This window comes from Temnothorax nylanderi, unplaced genomic scaffold (assembly GCF_030848795.1).
Source record: "Temnothorax nylanderi isolate EJ_2023f unplaced genomic scaffold, tnyl_v1.0 TNYL_tig0090_pilon, whole genome shotgun sequence".
NCBI lineage: Eukaryota > Metazoa > Arthropoda > Insecta > Hymenoptera > Formicidae > Temnothorax > Temnothorax nylanderi.
In genome coordinates this window covers 238,108-265,011 of record NW_027249152.1, presented here as the reverse complement: position 1 = coordinate 265,011, position 26,904 = coordinate 238,108, and the positions used below count along the sequence as shown (strand labels likewise).

Genomic DNA, 26,904 nt, shown 5'->3' with positions numbered 1-26,904 from the left:
GACTAACGATTGTGGCTCGTCGAAATCCTGGGTGTCTATTCACGTAATTTTCATTAAACTTTTACACGATCTCTACTATCGAAGCCGGATTAAATAACCGCAAACATCCGTGTGCCAACGTTTGTTATGCCTCATTTGCACATTAATCACTCTAACTTGGAATTACGAAATATGGTGCAATGTGATACATACCCGCAGACAATAGTGCCTTGAATAGTTCATTATTGATCAGCGCGCTTTAGATTGATCTCCGTCAAAATTAAGGATTAATTGGATCAAATTGTAACCATATCGTAAAATGAGAATTTGTAGTTTAAATGAGTTATAACTTAAAGAACTCAGATTATTCACTCATTTTTATAAGCTATTAAAAACTTTGTTTTTAGAAGATTTTAATTTCCAATTTACAATGCAAAGTGTATAATCAATGGATTATTAATAATCTTCTTAATCCGAATTTTTTAAAATTCTATTAGTACAAGCTTATGATAAAAAATATTCTTTATTGCTGAAGAAATTGAAATGTGTTTATTTTTATTACATTATTTACTTTGCTTATATTTTTAAGCGCTATACCGATTAAAAGCTCGTATCACCACGAATAGGCTTTTTTAAATCTTTTCCTCGTGTTGTATAGCAGGAGTAAGATGATCGTCGTCTAAGACGCTGTATGATTTCGAACAATGACGAATACGGTCTATTGCGTTAATATTGCCATTGTCTGTAGACGATGGATGTGGTGCAAAAGCCCTTGCCGATCTTCGGCTCGCATGAATAGGTCTCCCAGAACAGCAGGAAGTGCTTTGTGGCGTCAATTATTCCACTTTGGCATCGGGGCCATGCATGTACTCTTCTTTCCTTCTTCTGTGAGAAAAAGGGAAAATTCTGCGAGAGATAAAGCAAAACTTAATATTGCGTGTGTTTTGCTTCTAGAACAAAATTTCTGTTTGTTTGATTATTTAGAAGTATGTCGTTGCATTGTTTCTAAGAGCGTATTATTGAAATAACAATATTTTAAATTAAACTCCAAGATAAATTAGACGATATATTTGCAAATTCATATTTTTGCATTTGGAAATACGAAAGCTTGTTTCGATCTTGTGAAAGATTTTAGAGAGTTGATAAGAAAAATTTAATTTTCGCGTTTCTCATTGCGTGTTTATTGTGAATGTCGCAATTATTATCTAATGTTATTGAATTATGCTCGTTTCTGTGAACTGCAGGCCTTTTCGTATATAATTAAGTGCAACGTTTTTACTTCTCAAGTTACTTCTCATGACATGTGTTTTTCTGGTCAAAGGACTGTTCTATTTCTGATGCTTACTTTGCCGTAACTTCTTGATTGCCATGAGAAGATTAACGCTTTGGCGGCTAATTAAGCGATAGGTCATTTAAGTGACTTTGATGTACATCGCTCGTCACGGTCTGAAATCGCTCTGTTCAAGAAGTGTTCTCTCTAAGACGTTGTGGGAGTCACGAGAGTGTCCCCAAGGGGTGCTTAAGGCTGCTGTAATCGGCCGCTTCTACCTTACGCTTGCAAAACTGCCCTACCGCACGTTATCGGCCATTATTCCCGACGGGGTTCCTCGGAATCGTCGTTTGACAGCGTTCAGCCGCACACCACGCACTTTCTTTCCGCTACATTTCACCCTCGCCTCCGTCGCCGCTCCGTAACTTCCCGAGATATACGGGAGTTTTGCATTATGCACCATAGGGTAGGCGTCGACGCGAATAGGGCGACATAGGTCGGGTCGTTTATGACTGGGAGAATATCGCATGAGCCGATTTCTTTCCCTTAGCGATGTCTTATCGTTTTTTTCCTGAAGTAGATTTCGAAGCTATTAACTTTATCGGATTAACAGCACATATATTCAAGCACGAATAACGTGTGTTATTCAAACTTTGTATATTAAAAACAAGCCATTTTACATTTTTTTTTAATACGCGAATAACTAAATTATTGCAAGCAGTCTTCCTTAGATTTGTCGCAATATTTAACAATTATTAAATGTAATGTAAATATATAATATTAATTAGGTTTAAAAATTTTTAAGAATAAAATATCTTTATCTTGACGCGTAACTGTAACAAAAATTTTCTTACGATATCTGTGATTTTCATATTTTGTTTATTTGGTGAATTGTGAACATTGCAGTTCTTTACGTTCGTGGCGATTGTTCTTACGTAGAAAAGTATCCCTCTCGACGCAAGAGGGTAGTGACTGTATTATGTACGAAGGGCGTTACAAACAAGAAGGTAGTAGATGGCCGATAAGTGCTGGTTGAAAGGGCGCATTCAGAGAACGGTCTTTTAAAAGAACTCTTTCTTCTTCTAAGAAGTAGACAAAGATATAGAGTTGAGAACGAGACGAAAGTCTCGTTCCCAAATCTTGAAGAATCTAGATTTGCTCAGCTAATTTTGTTATCTATAATTAAATATATTTATTTGTAAAATATTTTTATTTTCGCGCATAGTCTTTTTTTTCCAGTAGTAAACGATTATTCGTTGCTGAAGATAAATTTAATTTCTTTTGCATGTATACGAATAAAAGTATTTTTAAAAAATTTTTTTGACATAAAGTGTTATTAATTTGTTAAAATTTGTTAAATTTTGATTTGTTTTTTTTTTTATATTTTACTACATTGGATAGGTATATGGAGCGTCAATATATTTATCTGTTATGTCATGTATTTAATTATATTTGCTGCAATATTGATTTCACAAACATGGCACGAGTAATTTATGATGAATTTTAAAATCAGTAAATCTCTTTTTTTTTTCAAATTTCTATTGACCGCATTTGCTATAACATTTCTTGCTTCGCCGTGATTGAAATTCAAAATAGGTATCGCGAGGGAAAATTCGTTGTTGAGTGTTGTTGAGTATTGACTTTCATGGTGACATAAGTTGTTGTACCATTGCTTCTGGCAATAAAAATAAATTAATTAGAAAGGGAAGGACAAATTAAAAGTAAAAGAAGAAAAGTTTTTGATACAAAAATTATATTTTAGAATTTTTTTTTTTATTAGAATTCTCATATATTTTAAACTATGCACTGAGATATATACAGTATAGATTTTAATAAAACAAACCGTGGTTTTCGTCGAATATACCATGCAATAGATCGATTGGTCATTTTCCACCCTTACGGACGCCGATAAGAGGGTTGGAAAATCTCGCATCCCTGGTCGGTAAACGCGGGTAACATAGGAAACTTTGTACGTTTTACTGGAAAAGCGGAAAATCTGGATAACGTACTCCGGGTTGATAATCCTGCGAACGAAGATAACATTAGTTTGTATCATACGCAAGTAATCAATTCAAATTCATACGTTCAAGTAGCCGTTCTTAAAATCGCAACATATACTTTTTTGTCTTATCAATTTTAATGTCATGACTTTATGTAAACAGTAATGCTATAAAGAGTGATTTTACACGTGAGGGCTTCGTATTTTTGAAAAATGACTTAACAAATTTAATTATATCAAGAATTTAATTTGCTCTACGTGGGCATGAAAAAGCGTTGTAATATAAATTGTATAACATTATTCTTCTTCTTGTTACAGCGAAAAAGCAAAATGGTGCTGCTCTGCGAACAAATAGTCTGGGTTCGGGTGCGAGAACGCCGCCCTTGGAAAGAAAAAGTAAATTTTCTGCCCTCGGTAGACTCTTCAAACCTTGGAAGTGGAAGCGGAAAAAGAAATCGGATAAATTTGAAGCCGCTTCTCTGTGTGAGTAAATAATGCCTTTACGATGTAAAATAGTTCAATTTAAACGCGATACATTTTTGTTTGTAATGAAAAAATTTAATGATGGATTTTGTGCTTTGTTATTTTTGTGGTTGACGTTGCTTTGTCACGAAGAGTCTTTGCATTTTTAAAATAATGAATGTTATTAAATTTAATTTATGCATTTAAGTAAAATGTTTGCATTTTGCACGAAGAAACGATATTTAACGCATTTTAATTATATATTTCTACGTCTTAAATTACTATGCTCGAAGTTGTTTTAAACGTTTGCCATGTGCGGTATTGTATTATGAAAATATTTAAATAACGCTGCAGATAATAGAGCAAACAGCGTAATGACGTTCGCGTTCGTTTTCTTTGTCTTTGTTAATAGCGCTCGAGAGAAAAATCTCAGTACGTGCCAGCAGAGATGAATTGGTGCAGAAAGGGATATTGCTGCCCGTGATACGGTCGACATCGTATCCGGAAAATGGTGAGTTTGCATCTTCTTATCCTTTTAATTTCTTCTTTTTGTACTTGTATTCCGTTGTTCAGTATTATGTTTACGTCATTTTTCGGATTTGCTCGGCACTAATCTTCTTCTTCAACGTCACGGATTTTTTTTGTCGATAATTATTTCGTTGGTTGATTGTTTTGCATTTTATATAACAATTTTATCTTTTAAATCGACCAGAAATTTGTTTTTTGTTATTATCTTTCTCGGTACGCCTCGTTTGTTGAAATTTGCACGCCAGACAGATATTTCCGAGTCCGTTTACCTGGCGCGCCGAAAGTGGTGTCCACCCCTTCGGCAAATTGCACAGGAAACGAGAAACAGAGTGCTGGGGTGTCGACAACTTGCCACCCAATGGTGAAGGTCGTAATTGCGTTTTACAGTCACTACCGTGTAGCAGACGCGAACTCAATTTCCTCAATTTCGTGACTCGTGACTAGTTATTAGCCGTACTTTGCGCCAAAATGATGCGATTAATCATCCAAGTTAATTTATGTTTAATGTTTCTTGAAATAGTTATCTCTCTAATCATTTGCTATGCTGCAACGTGTATCTGCTGGCATTATCGCGATGTGATACCACTGTGATCCTTCTTACCGACGATTTGTACGAGGCCTTGCAAGTGGTTTCACGTGTTGTTCGAACGTGGAGTTAGTTGATCTTTTCGCGTTCAATATATGTATAATAGATGTTAATAAACAATTCATTTTTTCGAAACCTGCAACATTACTGCCAATTAATATAAAATTTCGAGAAATATTGTCAATCGATATTGATATAAAATTAACATAATTACTTCAGTTTTTGAAGAAAATGTAATTATTATAAGTAGCTTCTTTTACTTTCGTCAAAGAAATAAAAATTTCATGTTTATCGAGAAATCTATGATCAAGAGAATATTTGCGATTTCCGAGACATCGTATACGACAAACTCGAGACGATGAGGCTAATTAGCAGTGAGAAGTTAGATTTCAAAACACTTCTTTAATTTTCCTCACCGCTCAAGGATTTCTGAGATAATTAATACTTATCTTTCTCCTTTATACTTAAACACGTAATAATAGTTAGCCTGTGTTTCTTGTCACGAAAATTCTGGGAATCCCATTGATTCCGAAACTATTTTGCGAGTTCCGTCATCAGTCATATCCTCGTCCAAAACAGTCGAAACTTTTCGAGGCAAGTTTTGAGTGAACGTGGCTTCTACATCCCACCTTTTGTAATTAAAGTATTCCGCTCGCAGTTTCGTCAGATTATCGCAGGAAGTTGCGGAACTTACCGGTGGTAGACGCGACGATGATGTAGGGCTATTTATCAATGTACGTCATCCCGCCGGTTACTACTTGGACAGAGAGAGAGAGAGATACGTTTATTTAAATTAACCACAAAATCGATGGAGACCCGGGAAACGTGGAGATATGAATAGCGGAAAATACTGTGAGATATCGTGTAGGAGTGAGCACATTAGGAAAAACATCGATAGCAATATCAGATATACATTAAAAAAAGCTCAATGTCATTATCCAGGTTACGTTCAAATTGAATATCGATGTTTCAAAAAGCTGCAGATAATGAAAAGACCTTTTTTTGCAACCATGTTTTGTGTACAATATAAAAAAAATATTTGTTACGTATAAATTTTGCCGTATAGTATACACAGGAAATATAAATTTCTTTAAAAATTTTTTAATTATTCATATCTCCACTTCTTTGTTTTTACACGTACGTTATATTTTTATTGAAAATATTTTTAAATATCTGTTGATTTCACATACATATTTCACATACGTATATATTTTTATAAAATTTAACGCGTGTTAAATTTTTTTATACATATATTTTTTGCTAAAATTTAGGTTCTGAAACGTTAGAATTATAAGGACGATAGAGATTACTGCCTTTATTCCGGAGTTTACACGTCGCAGCCGTTTCCGCGGTGAACCGAATTAACGTGACGCCACTGATGTCTATAACCATTATATTGTTGACTGCACAGAATCGTTGTTACGTTCTGTGATTCTCTGTTCTGAGTTCTAATATGACTGACAATGAGTGAAACTCCAGCTATTCACGAAAAACACCCGACCTTTGAAATTCCACCCGGGTCGATGTCCGAGTCCTTCCTACGTTAAATTAAATTTAACCCATCTATATAAATTTGATCCATTTGTCCTTTGTATGCTCTCGCCATTTCTCTGTTTTTTATACCTTGAAATTTTAACCAATATTCCATTGTTTAATACTTTCGTTGAAGGAGCGCTAATTCTTCACGTGTGTGTCGCGATGTACATATTAATAAAAAAAAAGCCTAACGTCTTTTTCGCTCTTTTAACCTTTGCGCATGTAATGCCATGCAAATTTCTCATAACCGCCTTGGAAACTGGCTCACACCGCGGATGCTCACGAATTAATAACATCCGAGTGCCAGCGGTATCCCTAAAAACAATGCGCGCTCCAAGAACACCGCGAGATCTCCGGGCGAATTAATATTCAAGACTGGATCGTGCTTTTCGTTGCAGAAACGATAAGCGAGTCGGCGACGGACGCGCAAAAACCACCGTCGCCGCAGCAAACGCCTCAACAACAGCAGCAGCAACAACAGCCGTCGCAGCAACAACCACCCGGCGGTACCGTGGCTGGTGGCACCGGGGGTGGCGACGGCACCCCCGCGGCAACACCCACGTCCGCCGGTAACGTGCAGCAATCCCAACAAGCGGTACCTTCGGCCACGCCGACCCCGACGACTACCAACCCGCATTCTACTGCAGGACCGCCCAGCAGCAATCAACCATCGCCTCATCCCTCGCCTCTCTACCCCGTGATGCCACAGCAGGCCAGCCAGCTCAACGGCAGCACGCAAGGTAAGTCGGAGTTGAAAGTTTCCGTTAGTCGTCTCTTGTGCTGCGCGACTAAACGCGCGTTCGCATGTCCGTACTGGTGATTGTCACGGCAGGGTGCGAATTTACGCACGGTTAATTGTTCGAAAAAATCGATCACAAATGATAGGAAGCCGGCCAGCCATCCTCTATCGAACTTTGAGACTCGTTATTTTTATCGTAGTGATTAAAATTGTACTTACTAGTAGTGATTAGAATTGTACTGTCATTAGAGATGTTAAATCGATAAATGAGAAGAATATCGGCTCGATATAAGTTTTGGTCTTTTTTTCTTTCCGATCGACAGAAATATGTAATTTGCTTGATAAAAATGAGGAGTGCTAAGAATAAGATATTGCTGGGGATATATGCAAGGTAACTATATACGAGATGACGTAAACGATATTCAATTGTGCTATTTGGGAAGGTAGATTCTATCGCGCGACAGACAAGCCAATTTGAATAGATACACGTGGGAATTGCTGTGTATCGATATTGCATTCGCACGCAGACTGGGCAAATAAATCATTCTACTTCCGTTTCATCTCGTTTTTGTTATGTAATAGGGACGAGGTATTTTAGTTCCGGCGGCTTATATATACTCACATATTTGTGTAATATGATTTATTAAACAAAATCTAATTATGCGTTTATATCGACAGATGCTGGTCTCAAGCTGTATCAATTGCTCTACGAGTAATTAATAACGTACGAAAATATTTATTGAATAAATTTTTTCTATGGCTTCCTTTTTGTATAACTTAGCAATTTTTTCGGATGTTCTATTTTATTTTAAACAGTAAACCTTTTAACGTAATTTTCTGTTATCGATTGCTTATCTCGTAAAATGTGTATTTTTTAAATATAAATTTCTTTTTTTATTGGTGCATCTTTAATACTCTTGGTTAATTGTAGATAATACATTAAGATGACGGGAAAGAAATATTACTCTCCTTTGAAAAAAGCTTTATAAATTGTCGCATAATGAACTCTTATCTCGCTGAGCGCCTAAAATGCGCACACACAATGTGTATGCATAAGCGACGACCTAATTACAGAACGTCATATACCGAGGTAACATTAATGGGCAAATATAATCGCGATGTATCGCGCTATGCCGACTAAATTTCTCATAGAATTTGCGCCTTTTGACGATATCTTGCCTTCCGGGTATTGATTAGAATAATAAATTCAAAATATTAATATCAAGCGAATAATAACGTGTTTTAGAATTTTCTGTACACTTTTTACGTAATAATAATGTAAAGATTGCTTCTTAATAAGAAAGATTTTACAGCAAAATTATATTTATAAACCCGTTTATTTCATTTTTAACAAAAATAAGCAACACGTCTCTTCAAACATATCTTAGGCGAATAATGAATTAATGATTTTTTGATATATTTAATAGTTCAGGATTCAATTTCCAACGATAGTGACCATTATTATTTAATATTTCACACAAGATGTGAAATATATATTGTGACCTGGATTTTGCACATTTTCGTGAACTCGCACGTCCGATGTATTTTTAAAATAAATTGGGTGACACTCTGTGGAATAAATAATGATATACGGATGCGTCAAAATAGAAGAAGCCAATTCCAATCGGTAATACGATAACTCTCTTAGTCCGATATTTGGCTTGCAATACAAAATTTACTTATTGTTCCGAATCTTCTTGAAATTTCGGTATCGATATTTTGAGGCAAATTTAACATATAACATTACTCATCGAATATTGAGAATTTTTCTTAATTCAGTAATATTTGAAATCTCCAGTTATATCACAGTTCTATTACGTATTATGTATGTATTGATAAAAATATGGAAAATCATTAAACAGCATTTATTGTAATTATTTTTATTTTTAATAACTTCTAATTATAATTAGGAATAAAAATTATTAGATAAATAATGACATATACTTCTTTGTGCATTTTCCATATTTTAATTTAAAGAACAGGTATAAACAAGGGAATAACAAATTAGCTTTCGCAAGCAATCCAATTTCTTGTAACGTCACGTGTAAGTGGTTGATGTATTGCTTAAACAAGGTTATCAGGTTTCTTCGTTGGTCTAAACTGAAACCGTAAAAGGTATGTTATTATCCGAACTAGTAATGCGATATTACAAAGTTCCTCGGCTATTTCTAACTACAAACCTTGCAGAAGTCTAAATTTTCAATCCTTAACATGATTCGAAAGCTGACATTGACTCTTTTTCGTAAAACGCGAAGCTTCTGAATGATTTTATAAAACTATTACTATACATTTCGATTTCGTACAAATTTTTGTTCCTGATTTTATTTTTATAGTCTATGTGGGCTATAATCTATCGCTATTTAGACAATTTAATTTCTCGCGAATTAGCAGTTTTTTAGCTCGATAAAATAATTTGAGTATACAGTAGCACGTTATTACATTCAATAATGTCTGTGTAATAATGTGATACATTAATGTTAACAACGTATTAATATACATACACATAACTAATAAAAATAAATATTAGAATGCATATAGATTGCGTATTCGTATCCATAATTATTATACGTACATATATGTATATAAAAATACAATGCATTGACGATTTTATTATTCTCCGGATTTATAAAATGTGATGTTCTCTAGAGGAATATGATAATAATTTCATGCTCTTTTTCGCGCGATGATGTTTTTATTTGACGCAGGAGTACTGTAGGAAAATACATTTTTGTACCTCTCGCATCCGAGCGCTTCCTATCTTTTTCTCTCCAAACACCGGCGCGGCTCACTATCCGCCGTGACTTACCTATTTCAAAGGCAAGTGCGAAACCATGCTTTTAAAGATATTTTGCTGCAGCGGGTGTAATATTTCAGTGATACTGGTGCGGGCGCATCGGGCGCATTTTTCTCGCGTGCGAAAAATCAGCACGTCGCGACGCGCCGCAGCCAAGGAGGCGACGTGCTTGCGAGCGTATTAGAAGCGATGCAATAAGCTTTTAGCACCTGTTACCGGTGACAGGTTGTTCCATGACCAGAGTTAACGGCCAGCTGTCTCGACGGCGCGGCGGGTCGTTAATTCGAGGGAAATGCGAGGAAAGAGCGCGAAACATCACGAAACGGCGCGAAATCAATGCCAGTTTGTTACCTCGTTCTACGGAGTGTCCTGGTCGTAATTTTAACTTTTTCCCTTCTTTCCTCACGAGAAATCGACGTTTCTCTTGTCAAGATATCCGTACGTACGCATTACACATCTTAAATGTGATTATATCGATGGCAATAGAAAGAAATATAGTTACGACACTTCCTATTACCGTCTATATGATTCTCAGACCATGAAGTAAAAAAAAAACGTAATTTTAATATTAAATAAAGTGTGGAATTACTTCGTGCGCTAAGCAGATACGAATGTAAATGATATTGTACAGAATCGAATGAAGGATAAAACTAATTATTACGATGATCTCTAATTGTATGTGAATTTCTGCAGTTAAACTCTTTATCTGGTGACTTATTAGATACTCAAAGCCTACATTCTCAAAGGACTGGGATTAGGGAGCGGTCGTAATACACTTCGTGTATCATGCGTGTTTGACAATGTATCGAGGGATTTACCGGGGACCCTGAATAATGACGGATCCGCGTAATTAATGTCCGGCGCGTTGAGTCCCCCATCTCATGTCATATTTGCACGTTGTCTAAGCAGTTTTCTTGGATTAGCCCTGCATATGTCCGTGTAAATATTATCGATCGAAGTTTATCCTCGTTTTGCGAATTCATCGAACGAGAAGCGGAAAGCGTGAGAAAGGTAAATCCGCAATAATTCTCACGAAATTGACGTTCAATTCGTGAGAGATCGTTCCGAGCGATGTTTTATTCACGGCAATCTACGTGCCATGACAGCAGTACGAGTAAAAAAATTCTTTTTAAGTCTTCCATTCGCGTTTCGCAATTTTCGATATTTCTACGTGTCTGTATGACAACCTGCTCATAACAAATCTTTACTTTAAAAAATTATTGACCCTTTTCTCTTTTGAAACTTCTGTATTTTATATAGAAGTCTTTATTTTCCTATTTAATCGAGTTGAATATTTCTGAATCAACTCTTGCAACTTCTGCGAGCGAGAAGGGAGCCTCGAGCAAAATTCGTGATGCAACGTCGAAAAGCTTTCGCAAACACGCCCGGCGGCGGCGTCGTGCTGGATTTTTTGGGATTTTCTTCGTCGCTAAACACTGGAAGACGGTGGAAGGGTGCACGGGGGGGGGGGGGGTGCGAATTATGCTTTCGTGACAAAGGCGACGAACGAAAGACAGGCAAACAAAGAGCGAGGCGTGTACACGAACGGCCGTTCGGTATTACGCGCTGTTCTTCGTTTGTCTCGCGAACAAGAAACGTAGACGTAAATGGCGATCGATATGTCTCTGCGAGTACCGCGACGAGAGCCTACGAACCCTCGTTCCTCGCTTGAAGCCGTGCTCCGTCGAAAGGATTTAGATTGGCGATGAAGCCACTAATTCACTAATCACCATGTTCGTATTTTCACAATCCATTTAGATAAAACTTAATCTGTTGTTTTAACGTTTATTTCTTAAGAGAAAAATCTAAATGTTTTATCAATCATCTTTATACGATATATTAAGTGTCTATGTGGGGTAACATTGCTTCTTGTGATGAAGTTTGATATCAATATTTTATAGTTCCTTAAAGATTATTTAGAAATTTATGTTATTAAAGTGTTGTTGAATCAAAATCGACTTGTGTGAGAGAATTGAAACCAGAAAAATATGTAAAAAGCTCGCGTAAATTGTTTTTTATTCCGGGCAACGAAGGATGATAAAAAAGGAGAAAAATAGGGCACTATTCAGCCGGATGTTTCTGCTCCGCGGCGGGCAATATATTTTTTCATTTCCGAGCCGAGCCGAGCCGAGCCGACAACTCAACCGTGGCTAATATCGCCATATGGTCGATAGTCGTAGCAAGAATCACGTCTGGATTCAATATGTTCGATCGTTCGTTATTTAACACCTAGGTCGTTCGTCTGTTTGCGGATGTTTCTTATTTTCAGTTCCCGTCACATTCTTTCTAGTTTCGTTTGAAGGATGATGCAACGATCTCGTTATTGAAAAGAGTCGTGGAATTTCTCATCTTTTTTAAACATAAGTTAATACAGACATTCTCTTTTTATATTTTTCTCGTTAATATAACGATTTTCTTTTGTTTAATGATTTTTTAATTTTGGTAGATCGCCTAAAAACTTGGTAAAGTTGATGCTTTAAATTAAAATATCAAATCTTTTACATCGGGCATTAAATGATCTTAAAATTAAAATGAATGTCTTTCGTGTTGAATATCGTAAAAAGAATAGATACATAAATGAGACATTCAATAATTCAAACATTGAAAAACAGGAGACATACTAATGTACATATTTCACTAGGGGAAAGGCTCGTATTTTCCCGACTGTGTAGTTTCGTTGTATAGTTTCCGTAACATATAGGCGCGCAAAGAGACGGCGAGACAGAAAGGAAGGAAAGAGAGAGACGCGGAAATGGAGAGAAAGAGAGCAACTACTCGCGGATCGATATTGACGCAGGGCCGTCGTGAAACCTTACGCCGACGTTGACGACGAAATTCACCCCCTCTGACGTGCCCGGGTACGTTAGCATTTCCCGCAATTCCTCTCTTTAGTAAATTCGGTGCACGTCGGATCTTAATCTCATACATCTGCATCGTGATTTCACGTTAATCTTATCGCACCATCGAAGCAATATCGTCGTAACTACTAGAAATTTATTTGCAAGTCAATTAATTACAGAATTAATTGCAGTTAACTTTTCAGATTTTTTTTCAAATCTTCAATATCGGATGTAACATATAGCGAACTTTTACGAACATAAATTGGATTCTCACGACTGTGAGACGTGCCGCGTGTTTATCGCGGAATTATCGGCAGCCATTCGTCAAAGCGATTTTGCGGAAGAGTTATGGGAAATCGATATCGGTCAGATATCGATATATATATATTTCTCGAAATATAGATATTGCAATTCGTGTTTCGTGTGTGACCATTATTCTCTGGTTTACAAGATCAAGTTTGATTTATTTGCCGCGCAGAAAAATGTCATGTATCGTTATGTCGCAACGTTGGCTGAAACGACACATTACCATAAGCGAATAAATTATTTTTTTATGGCTTATAGTATTATACATATTTAGTCACAATAAATGCAATTTTAATGTAAAAAAATTCTATTTTGAACGTAGTATTGTATCGTGAATTTTACATGCGATATTAATTTTACTTCCTTTAATCCGAGAGAAAAGATATTGGGAAAAGGACAATGAAGCGCGCAAATTTCGCCTGATGAAAGTTGCGGTTAGAAAATGGAGTTTGGCTCGCGAGACTTTCCTTTCAGGTTCCATTAATGTAACGCAGGGGGTGGTTTTAAGGATAAAGTGGAAAATTGAATTGCAATGATAACGGCAGGAAGATTCACTTAACGTTGACAGCGATTTAACCCTTTCAGAGCACCTCTCCCCGCGCGCGCGCGCGCGCTCGCAACGACGGACTCTCCACAGAAGAGATCTGTCTAGCAAGAGTATTTGAATTTTCTCATCTTCTCTCCTGTTTCTTGGCGCCTTCGTGCTACGAATGGCGACTCTCGAACGATGAAAAATCGCATGAGTTTGACAGAGTTTGAAATATACGAGTAATATTTGAAGCGTGACAAAGGACTGATAAATTTTTAAAAATAAGAGCAGCTATTTTTTTGCGTGGACAACGGATTGACGTTTTGTGCAACGCTTTGCAGATATATTTCAGAGATATCCTGCACGTCGTTAAAAACGATGCGCGGTGATTTCTACTGCAGCCACGTACTAGTTTCGCTAACTCCTATATATCTCGCGTATCGTCTATCCTCGCGGAGGAAATGGATCTCGCGATGTTTGAGAAGAGTTCGACGATACTACGTCACATCCTAATGCGAAGTTTCGACACGGCCTATCGGGTAGGCAGAAAAAGTTTCCACGTTCTCAGCCTTCGCGGTGTGCCGTTCCCAGGAGTTCTGCGGCAGGCAGGCAGGCAGGCAGACTGTGCACATTCAAAGTTGTACCGGCTTTCTATATCTCATTCCCGACAAACCCCAGGTTCGGTATGTGCCGCTTCTGTTTTATGGCGTCAACTTCTTTACAAAACATTCTGAACCGTGTTTTTCGCGTTTCGCGATAAGATGGCGGCGAGGGTGGGGGAGTCTTTGGATTTCTATCGTTTCTCATTTTATTTCCCGTGGTGTCATTATGACCCGATATCGCGAATTGCGTCGATAGGAAACAGTACAAACTACCATAAAATATTCAACGTAATAGTTTGTTAGTTTTGCCCGTGTAAACTTTAGCGATATTGTACTCGAATTTTTAAATATAATAAAAAATCAACTTTGAAACTCAATTTTTTGTACGGTAAAAATCGAGCGAAGAGTGTACATAATGTTCAATATATATGACAGAACAGTATTCGATTGAAAGAGAAGCGATCAACTATATTCGAAAAAAATATATAGATTGATGAATCGCGATTTCGCAAAAACGTCGCCACTGCACTGGCATGACTCGGAAAAAAGAAAAAATGGTACGCGCAGTTAGAGTTCCGACGTGGATCTTCGTGATACACGCGATGTAGAAAACGCGTTAACTCGATGGAAATATCGATCGCGGTCCTGCGGGGAAATATTTCGTGCGTGCGCTCGAATGGAAAATTTTGCGATGCGTGTGACAAGCGAGTCCGTCATTCTGACAGAATCGGATGGATTGACGTCGATGGAATCGATCAAATTCATCCCGGCGCGGCGATACAACGGGCAAAACAAAGTGCACTTCGGAATAATAATCGATAGCATTCTTCGAAAACGTTCTTCGCGTGCGCGCAGTGGGGCTGAATAGAAAATTCGACACGATACACGCACGGCGTGGTGAAGTAGGTACAACAGTTCGCGGAATGCGGGCGAGAAAATTGCAAAGCGTCTTCGGCAAAGCGTTCGAGGCTCGTGAAATTCCTCGTAAATTTTCTATCGTCTGTGTATCGTACTGCCAAGAGGTCGACGAACTCTCGAGGTTGCCGAGTGCTTTGATGTAATTCTAGAAGGTTACTAACTTTGCGCGCTTGATCGTTCGCGGGGGATCGCTCAAGTGACCGCAGCGTACACCTCGTTGAAAACGTGCACACGTGGTAAGTCGTTGAAACGTTTGCGACGCTGCGGCACTTTCTTTCTCTCTCCCTTTCTCGTCTCTACGCGTATCAGATACTGGTTTTGAGCGCACGTAAGTCGTACGCGAAACGTTATGACGTAGAGTTTTAAAGTTTCCTCTTTCTCAAAGCCTTTGACAAGACGACAACAACAGATATCACAAAATAACGGTAAAATGAAATTACAATGGTAGAGACAGTTTCGAGAGATCGAAAAACTGTTTTAGAACCGCTTTATGCTCGAGAAAGGAATCTTCTTGTCACAATATAAAATTGCAGTCTTGTAAATTTTTCTGGACTTAACGTACGTTTATGGCGAATGTTCGTCGGAACGACGACGTTCCTCGAGGTTTTTTCCTGAGGTCGTCGGCGCGCTTTTCACATAAATATTTTTTCGTAAAGGGCTCGGATAAATGATGGCGAGCGGCAGTGTGAAATGTGTAGCGCGGAAGAGATGGTGGCGAATGTATCATTCATCCCGTCTGTCTGGGCGATAGTCTGCCTTGCTCAGAACAGAATGCCGAGCCATGGTCGGAATTCTTCAAGCAGACCGGCGAAATGTTCTCTGTCCATTGTAATCTTTTACGTACGGATGGAAGAGTTTTTCTTACGCTAGATCGATAATTTCTCTCGTTATCTCACATCTATAATAACTGTCAATTGTGCTCGCTTCTTTTCTTAAATATTTCTGAGAATATCTCGTATATTTTAACCGCGATGAATAGTGAACTTCGGCACTATTGCGTAAGATTTCTCGAGGAAGATGAAACTTCCCGATTCAAGCGGGCGACTAACCCGGCTGACTTTTGTGAACTCTGCGAGAAGTTTAGCTACGATTCCGAATACTGATGTCGTGATACCGAGAATTTCGTCTTCTTCTCGTATTCACAAAGATGTCGGAGTTTATCTGGCACTGGTATCGTGCGTTGTCAAAAACGAATTTCACGAACTTCATTCGGCAAAGTTTTAGAAACGTGCCTGCGGAAGTGCATTCAAAGGTGCATTAAATAAATTGATTGTAATTGAAAAAGTTATTAAGAGTATGAGGTAAATATTTAATTTGTTTTAAGTACAGTTTGATATTTGAAGATTTTATAAAGCATGAACTCTTCTCATTCTTGTACCGAATTATAATTAAATAAGTTTATTCTCTAAATGAAACAATAAAAATAATACGTTAATTTTAATCTATTTAATCATATATCTTTATTAAATGTTGACAGAATTATTATAATTTTGAGACATACAACTACATACACACACATATATAATATAATCAGATCATGATGTATACTCTTACTGAATTTTAATGGAATTATTCTCGAACAAGACACATTAATTCTAACATCAGTTGACATCAAAGCAATCTCAAGCTGACACCCAAAGAAATCGAGGAAGCTTAAAACAACGCTATTTCGCTTTAGTGAAATAGCTGCATATCTCGGCTATTACGTTTCTGGCAAGCTTAATTTGAATAAAGCCCACACATCAGCCTGGACGACGTCGAATAATTTACGTTTGCGCGGGTCGTTGCGGCAGATTTACACCCGGCGGCACGAGGGTTAAGAACCCCTGGATTACATCGTTTCTTCGACATGCACCATCGGTGCGATAAACTTAGCTGTTTTGCGCACGTTGGTACATAGACGGAAAATTGGAAATCGATATGTCGACCGCGTCTGCATGTACGGTATAGCACCGCGTCTCGCGCCGTATCTCGCGTATGGATCAGCTATAAGCATGTTTGCACGCGCACGTCGTCCAGGCGAGGCGCGATCGCTTTGAAAACGACCACCGTCGTGGGAGTACGAGTCGACCACTTGTCGTTTAAATATAAAGAGCATGTGATCGCGTCGATAGCGTCACACGTATTCCTCGTCCGATGCGTGCGTATCATATTTGCGTGTAACACGTCACCGATGTGACGACAAAATCGCTCGGGTGATTATCATCGCGTTGGATTATCAATGCGTTTTCCTTCCGAAATACCCCACGATAATTTTCCTGTAACAAGGATCTCTTATCTTAGCGATATCGAAATGCTTCCGATTCTGATTCATGGCAGATCGCGAAATTTGTCGTGAACAGAATTTGTAAAAAAAACTTTAACTTTAAAGATTAAATGTAAAGTATTAATGCAGTTTTTTAAATCGTATTTTATTTTTCTTTGTTCCAGGTACGTATTACTACCAATTACGAGAGTGTCTTGTAAGTCTTCATTGATCTCAGAGGAGCATTGTGTGAGTACGTTCATTCCAACCTTATATAATCTTATATAATCTTTCGACAGTTATTTGTCTCGATGCCGAACATCGAACGTTTTTAAATTTTGCGGTATATTTAGCAAATTTTTATTTATTTATTTACTCGTATTATTGTTGCGAATTTGTTTTTTTATTTTTCCCATGATAATCATTAGATTTCATGAGTCACATTTTAATAAAAATATAGCGATAATAATTATTATGATTATATCTTAATCTCAGAACTATGGAATATTTTTACATCTTTTCATCTTTTTAAAGCGTCATTATTAGCAGCTCGTAGATCTGCTTTCCATCATACAAGAAACTATTACCTTAGACATCTGAACTCGCGCGAAAGTGCTTCCTTTTGGCCCTCCGGCTGTCTGCGTGTCATTTGTCGCCCCTAATTGTGGCTTTCCTAATTGAGAGTTTAATGTCGCTAGCAAGGTGCATTTGTACCGTGATAGTCTTTGATCTCGGCTTCGTACACACTTGAATTTGTCCCTATCTACGGTGCCTCTGTCGTCATTAAATCCCGCGACGAGGCTTCATGTTCTTGCGTGCTCCTTCAAGCGAAAACGATCCTGCTGTTTGCGGGAAGAATTTTATGTCGCCCCTCATAATTTTTAGAGAACTTTTCTCGTGATATTCTGCATTCTCCACGTTTTTTAGTCCAGATATTTTTAACGTAGAGTTTCATTTTTGTATTCTGTTCGTGTATTTCGTTGAGTATATCATGTTTAGAATCTAGTAGAGAATTGAACATAAATAACTAGATCTTCTATTAATTTATGATAGCCACAGGTTATAATTTATAAAAGGGCAGGATATAATCATAGGTCGAACTGTCGAACGCGGAATGAAACATATTGTCTCACAGTGCGCATTCATGTCGGCGTCGAGGAGAGACAAGGGAATATTGAGCGGTTCGCGCAGAAGCATACATGTTAATCTATTCAAGTCGTGACGAAAATCAACGGCTGTCTGTCTATCATCATATCTTCTGATATTTTGATGAGCACTGTTCGTAAATTTGCGAGATTAACGAGAATAACTGGCAATTAATTTCTTAGCTCGGAGACCAACATCGCGAATATCCGCGAAGCTCTTTAAATACCCACCTGCATAAGTAGGTTATTTGAATCAAACCTTTGCGATAGAGAGGAAGTACTTAAAATGGAAAGATCAAACCAATCATCTTTATTAGAGAAACCTTTCCACGTAGATAAAAATCTCATACTCTCACACAAGTTTAATCAATATCGTATAAGTCCTAGAAAAAGTTGATTCCTTTCGGAAAGCAATCCTCGCTCTCCTTTTACTTATTAAAAGATTTAGTGTAATCAAGCACGATAAAACGTAATGAAGAAAAAGTTGTCCGAATGAATAAAACTAATGTTCAGATAAGCAAAGTTCCGTTTAAATTCTCTTGAAGGTGCGCGTTCACAATTTCGGCTAGTTTTTTCTGCAAGAACGAGGTTGGAAATTTCTTTTTTAATTTGGAAATGACGAATAGATAGAAATAACGGCAGCGTTAGAAATTTATTGGTGCGCTTGTGGGTGCATTACGATTCTCGACGGAGTATCGAGTTCGTCGGTCAGGCACCTTCGAGGGCTCGCGCCAGGTGCATGGTCGTGGATAGGTGTACGGACCCGGTGGTGGTAGGTCGGTATAATCGGCGGTGGTTGCAGCTGCAGGAGGAGAGGGTTAGCACGGGGTGGAGAGCCAGCCGCCGGCCTGTCGAGGGGGTCGAGCTCACCCGTTGGGGGGAAGCCAGCACGCAAAGGTGGCGTCGGCGTCGCGACGCCCGGAGAGAGTCAGTCACCAGCCGACCTCAACGCGACGCGTAACTTTACTCCGATTTAAAGCGCATCACGGCAGTGTGCTCTCTGTTCGGATTGTCTTGGAGTTAAAAACAGCGTTCGTTGATCGTTGCTATCGCCATCGCGCGAACCTTCGTTTCGTATTATTGAGATGTGCATCGAAAGATCGATGCCGAATACGTATCACGCCATGCTGGATCGTGCACTCGTGGTGCACTCCGAGAAGTGATACGTTTGACGTCGCTTTGCCCTCTCGTTCGAACTCGCTCTTCTCGGGAGTAGCGAGGTCGCCGTTTCGCGGTAGTGTTAACTAGCGACGAGTAAGTTCGGAGACGGGATTCAAAGCCGAATCTCTCTCACGTTTCGCGCATAATTATCGCGTGTCAGGTTACGTACGTGCAACGTAAATTTCCTACGGGACTCTTTGACCTTTTCCTCTTGTCCGCGCGAGCGAATGTGTATCTCTCGAAAACCCGCGCGCGGGGATTTTACTCCCCCGCGGTAAAAAGACGCAAAGGACACGCGGTGTCGCCTAGCCGGAAGCCCGAAGTGGGTCACGCAACTTTTCCCTCGCGAGTCGCGAGTAGCGATGACGTCACTGGCGATTGCTAGCTTCGCGGATACTGGTTTTCTCGATGCCTTGAACTCGGATCGAGGTATCGCAGAAGAGTGTCTTGACCGAGCGCCATGCGTCGACCCGGGTATCCGCGTGACCCGGCGACCTAACGTAGCAGTATAGCTGAGGTCACTGAGTACCCCGCCCGGATGCTATCGTCGAGGAATTCCTTACGTTTCGTTTCTCGCTTTTTCCCCGCAATTAACGATTTCGTATAGGAATTAATCGGGACAGAATGTTTCATTAAAGTCCTTTAAGTGACAGGGAAAGATGCTCACAGAGAAATTATGAATCTCATATAACGTCTTTCGCTGTTGGTAACCATTTTATCTGTACGTAATTGGAATAATACGCGATTCAAATTTCACACAAACTATTAAAGAGATATCAAAGAGAGATGTAGAATGTAGAATGAACACGTAAATTTATATCCGCGTTAAGATCTTTCCTTCAGCATTTGTTTGATAGGTAAACATTTTCGTAGCATCAAGTTACACGATACTGTGTTGTTTTACAACATTACGACCCACGTTTATCATCGGGCCTGTGATACTTCATCCCTTGTACACGGCGTGTTCGGACAGATCCGCGTTTCTTATCAAGGTTTGGTCATCGTCGCTGCATCCCGTTGATAAGCCACTGTTTACGTTGCACGGACGTTCTCCGAGCACGTGCTGAAATATCGAGCACACAAAACGGCAAGGTATTTCCGCGATCGTTCACATATTTTTTCCTAACGTCAAACGTAACATTAATGTGTTTTAATTATTGTAGAATATAGTGCCATTTAGACTGACAATGCTATATTGAGCATCTACGAAGGATATCGAGTGGAACTGTCTTTATAATTCATAATTGCATTAAATAACAATAATGGATAGAAATTATACATTAACTTTTGAAAGATCTATTTATTAAGCATGAACTTTTGAAATGTTTATTATCCGTTGCGGATAATATTATTACAATTGTTACAACAATTACGAGATATCGTTGTTGCAACGTTCACCCGATAATGTTTTCTGCTGTAATATAGCAGATCAAAAGGATCAATAGATTGATATCCTTTTCGCGTGCGAACACATTCGCGATTGCTCACACGATTACGTCGCCGTACGTGCCCGACGAACACATCCGCGAAATTTAATCTCCGAGTTATCCCGCGAGTGCACCGGTCGGATACCGATCGTGATCCTTGATCGAGCGAGGATGCGCCGACGTGGAGCGTGGACGAGGACGCATGCTGTCGGGAAGCGTGTGACGACAACGAACAAGCAGTAATCCGTGCCTCAGAGTCGGTGACCTCTCGACCAATCCTAGTCCAGTGGAGTGTGATGTTTGATGCTGCAGTGGTGTTTTATGCGGCGACGACGAAAAGGTGTGCACCTTATCACTCGCCGTGTAGTACGGTTTTACCGAGACGCTAGTACGGTCTGTTCATCTAATTTTATTGACGCTGCCTGGACTGCAGATGCGGTTGCAGCATTCTCGGCACCTTCCTCGTTCTTTCCGTTGCTCTCTGTCTCTCTCTCCGCGGTACCTCCTCCTATCCCATCGTGTTCGCAGCGGAAATCTCTCGTGATTTCCGATCGCAATTTTCGCTTCATACTTATGCATGAATAAAAATGTTAGAGAAAATGAGATATGTCAAAAAACTCTTTTTCGCGATCGATGTTAATGTAATTCATCTTTGATTTCAGTTTTCTTTTGGTTGAACATTTATTTATATTGATTTTAACTATAACGTATATATTTATCTCTTCTTTTATTATTTTGGAACATCTACTTAATATAGAATTTAGGGAGATTTATGATGAATATAGGTGAACAATATAGTTGAACGACAAATGTTTCACGACGTGTATTCAATAATTCGCGTCCATGAATTGACGATGTAGGTAGACAATGAGCCGTATTAATTAGCACGACCGTGCGGATTGGATAGACCATGAAAAGCATTTAATCGTCGATTTAGGCTCGGTAGAGTATTGCTGCGAAAGGCTCGATCGATTTCCAAGTGGAGAGCTTTCCGGACGGCCGAAAGGAGGAGCGCGGCGACGAGCCGACTTGCTGGAGCCCGGGATACTTCATCTCGTGGGTGAAATGTCGACGCGAGAGAACGACCGGGTGATCCAGCCAATGGCTCTGAACAGCTCCATTTGGTTTAATGGGCGGTCTATGAAATGCTAACCGGTAGTCGCCGTTGAGTTGATTCACTAACAGCGACCTTGTCTCGCGACGCTTCGTCTTATTATCAGATCGTGAACGTAAACGTATACCGTTTATTTGATGCATCTTTTTAGCGCTCTTCAAGTCGCTTGTCTGCAGTCTCAGGCGAGTTCTTGATTTCGTAACGCGAAATTATCGTGCGTCGCAACGTGACACGCGGTTCGCCAACGCGTTTACACGCTCGGATTAGCGTACGATGCAATATGGCGTTCTCGCGGTTATCGATCTGAATATTCTAATTTGAATTACGCTCTTGTATGACACGCTCGCTTGTGCATATAGAGTTCGAGTTGTAATATTGGAAAGTTATGGAGTATAATATCAAAAGATGCCTAATGGTAAATTGCTCTTGATTTTATTCTTAATTACCTTTTATATACAAGGTGTCATGTAATATGCGGACCACTGCTTGTGGGCAGGTAGAGCGAGTAAAACTGAATCAAAATGTACTTCACCCTTTTGTAAGTTTCTTAATCATCAATGAGAAATTAATTAATACATATACGCGCGAATCAGGATGCGTCCGTGCGATTCGACGAGAAGGAGCAGCCCCAACGTTCACGTGGTTAGGCACGTGGCGAGGCGTTGGGAGGAGTGCTTTATAAATAACAACGGCTGTACACCAATGTTGCATAACATTAACTGCATAAAATACAAGTGATTTTTTTTCTAAAAAAGGAATAACAAATTAAAGACTGTGGTCTTTTTCGTTTCTCACATCATGTTAATTAGTATTTAAACGCGTGACTCAGGCGAAATGCGTGACCGGCGTCGTAAACAAGAAATGCAAGCACTTGCGCGCAAGAAATTTTATCTAAACTACTATGTACCGACATGAAATTTTATTGTCTTGACGCCATAAATGTGGTACTTTTTATTTTGTCCTCGAAGTAAGCAGAGCTTCTCCCCTACGTATTTTTATTTAAAATTCCCGATTTGCGCCATAACACCGATGCAACGTTAACTAGTTTTTTCTGTTATATATGTAATTGGATTGAAAAATATCTACTCTGATTTGATCGAATACAGAGACATTAAGGATTATCAAATTATCGAATATTGATTATGACGCTATTTTAATTTACGTCTTTATTAATTTTACTTTGACTATAATAATTTATTCACGTTTTGTTAATTTTCTCACCTTCAACGTCGCTATATTTTCGTATACGTCAGGGGTTACACACGATTCAGTGGCATGACCTAATTTTGCAATCAATGCTTTCAAGATCTAAGGGTCTGTAAATGAAGTTTCGCACATCCCTTTCTGCCGGTGTCGCTAAAATGATCGCGCACCGGACCTCGTCATTAAAATTTTGTAACAAGATTGTTACATTTCCTACGCGTATCTAAATATACGCATATAATGGCACATTGTGTCGCTCGATACTTCTCGTAATATATTGAATTTTACAATCCACTGTAAATAATATAATATTTAATTTCGCAGAAAAATTAAACATAGAATATTTACATTTGTTAATTGAAACAGAAGAGGTCGAGTTTTATTAATAACGCGAGTCAAGAGTCATTGTTCTATTGATTATCGATATCGGTAATAATTCAGAAAAATTGATGACATTTTTTATTTTAATTTTTAATTATTTTTGTTGAATTATAATTTTATATTTTATTTAATTTTATATTTTAAATTGCTGTAGAAATTATCGATTGTTTTTATATAACAATGTTTTTTAGAATGTTTGTGCTTATTTAATTGCTTATTTAATTTGTTTTAAGTTTTCTTTGTATTCTCAGTTTAGCAATAAATTAGAATAACTATTTCGAAGATGACTGATGTGATAAATGTGCTATGGTTATTCCGTATAGCCAAAGTAAAAGAGATTTTGTTTTGTACATCTCGCTAAAAACGACGCTTTATGCGGTACTTGGTGAGGAAGACTCTCGAGATCATCTGAGTTTTCACGAAGATGCTTTCGAAGCTATGCATTGTTCTTGAGTACCGACACGAAGTACTTTACTGAGGAAACAATTACACAAAAGTAGATAGTTGATGTCGTAATAGAGATGCACTATTGAAATGTAACGAGAGCGTTCGAGTATTTGTGATTGATGAATCACGAGAAGAGAGTATAAAATGAGGTATATTAAGCTATCTAAGCCAAATTATCAGAACACAAAAAATTTTATATGGAATTAATTTGCTAATTATTTGCTATTTTTTGCTTTTAAAAGTAATTCTTTGCTCCAGCTATTAAAAAGTTACGAAGGGCTGGATAGCTTAAGATTAAGCTATCCAGCCATTGTAAAAAAAACATATACATAAGTCAAAGCAAAAAATTAATAATACCAAAATTATTTGCTACTTTTTTGCTATTTTTTGCTTGCAAAAGTAATTTTTTTGCTCCAGCTTTTAAGAAGACACCAAGATCAAAATGCGGCGCTTAAGAGTAAAGCGCATTAAAGAAATTTCTTTCATTATTATAGCATCAGAATGTTCCCTGAATTATTTGCTCTCAAGATATCCAAGTCTCGAATTTTTTGCTCGCAAAATAATGAACCAATTTTTACCGTTTTTTTACGATGCAATTATAAATATTAACGTGATTGTGGAATACTGAAAAAAGTTAATAAAAACAAAATAAAAACAATTGTTAATTCGTATAGAATCGCAATTTTAAAAAATAGATTTGGAATTAGGTATAAAATGGGGAAGCAATATTGATTATTCTGAATTATTGCCGGTATCAATCATCAGCAGGAAACCGATTTTGATTTGTGTTTAATTTATTTTTCAAAACAATTTACGCAGAGTTATGGTTTTGTCTACGCAAGTAATAATATTTGTACTCGCTTATGCGTGAAATGAGTAATACTGGCGTAGTTCAACAATGGTATAGTCAAGCAATGGATTACGCATGAAGCTCTTGCCTCCCGTAATACAGACAATCAGGGATGCCATATGCAGAACGTATGTTATCTCAGGAATTTTAGTTGGCGAAATATTCTCCTTCCCTTGTTCCCCGTCTAAATATTCCTCCGAATTCTATCATACGTATTGTGTTTCGCTGTGGGTTGTACAATATTTGCTTTATCACATGTACGTATGTCGATAATCAATCTTGGATAGCGTTAACTAACTTCGGATTGGCAATTCGCTATCTATCGCTGAGTTCTATTCTCGCTTCAATGGAAAAGGGAAATTGAGTTAGTCAGAATTGGATAGCTAAAACACGTTGATTCAATTAGGTCGTAGCGGAGAAAAATAATGGGATAATCTACTATAATTGGCTTTTGCGTTTTTCAGAGAAAAATTTTCATTTCGTCTTCTTCATATAATCAGAATTGATTTCGAGTTTCGAGTCTTACGCACGAGCACGCGTCTCTGAATGAAATCATTGAGAAATTCCGCAGAGGATCGTTAGAATCGCGAATCGCGTGCCACTCGAGAGATTGACGATTATTGTTTTTCGGCGAGGGAAGCAACTCTCTTTCTTTCATTTCCCGAAAAGTCTCGTCGATGGTATGCCATATGCCTGTACCTCGTCGACCTGTTGTCGAAGGCCAAGCACAAAACGGTCGCGCCGTCGCCATTTCCGGGTCAAAGTTCAATGAACGTACTCTACGTCCCGTACACCGCGACGTTGATGGCGCGCGGGGGTGGCTGGCACATACGTGCACGCAAATGCATACGTGGCGGTAAAGGAAACACACGCACGTTTCACAGCGGGTCCGTATGCAAATCTCAGAATAGATCAAAGGATTGTCTCTAATGTGCATCGTGTCGACTTTGCGGTATAAAGCAATTAAAGTATATTTTTCGATCATGTGTCTTGCTTAATACCATTCTCTTGTGTAAACATTTAATTTTTTACTTTTTTGTATCGTGTTAAATTAATCGTGTGGCGTTTGATTTTCCTTTTTTGTATCTTTAAAATATGTTTTAAGGTGGTATATAAATAAGGGATTAATTAGAAAATGTATTATACAAACACATTTAATACGTTTTGCATATGAAAATAATATGCAGTTACATATACATAGGAAAATATTTTTAAATAAAGCAGAATAAAATCATGAAAATTAGTCCTAATTTCTGGATATTTTTTGCAAAATATTTGCTTTGACGAATAATGAAGGTTAATGGCCGATTAGTTTTGTATCCTCGAGGATGCTCGTTGTGCGTCATGAGCCTTACGTCATTGGCCAGCGTGTAGGTAGGTCGGCGAACTGCGACCTGGATTCGATGGATGGATGGATTCCACGCATTATCTAACGACCGCGAGGCAATTCGGTATTCATCGATCCAGAACGCGTAGCAAGCGTATCGACCTATCGGCTTGATCCTTTCGCAACCTTTATAACGCGCAATGTAACTCGGTATAAAATAAGCGGCTCGCGGCTTTCATCCCCTTCCTCTTGGTGAACTTAAAACCATAAAATCCGTAAAAGTCAAAAGAGCGCAGATTCCATTGACTGGATCTCTACAGCTGCGCAATTTCTATTTATTTTTATTCTTTTGTTTCGCAATTTTTCATTCTTACAATTTTTTTATAACTTTATTTTTTGTCGAACAATTTGTAAAATGTTTTGTGAAATTTAGAAAAGTTCAGAGATGCTAAAATACGTAATGGAATCGTTATTCTCTATCAGACAGAAAGAATTGATATATTAAAATTAATATAG

The 26,904-nt window shown here is 38.3% G+C and overlaps 1 protein-coding gene across 16 annotated transcripts in view; it reads left to right on the top strand.

Annotated features, from left to right (window-relative positions):
- LOC139774972 (phosphatase and actin regulator 2) overlaps nucleotides 1-26,904 on the top strand; it is a 212,266-nt gene that overhangs the window by 81,959 nt on the left and 103,403 nt on the right. For all 16 annotated transcript variants that reach the window (XM_071710585.1, XM_071710586.1, XM_071710588.1 and 13 more), the window contains 3 exons: nucleotides 3,567-3,731; nucleotides 4,123-4,221; nucleotides 6,759-7,100. In XM_071710585.1, the coding sequence (XP_071566686.1) occupies nucleotides 3,567-3,731; nucleotides 4,123-4,221; nucleotides 6,759-7,100 (606 nt within the window). The remainder of the gene's footprint in view (nucleotides 1-3,566; nucleotides 3,732-4,122; nucleotides 4,222-6,758; nucleotides 7,101-26,904) is intronic.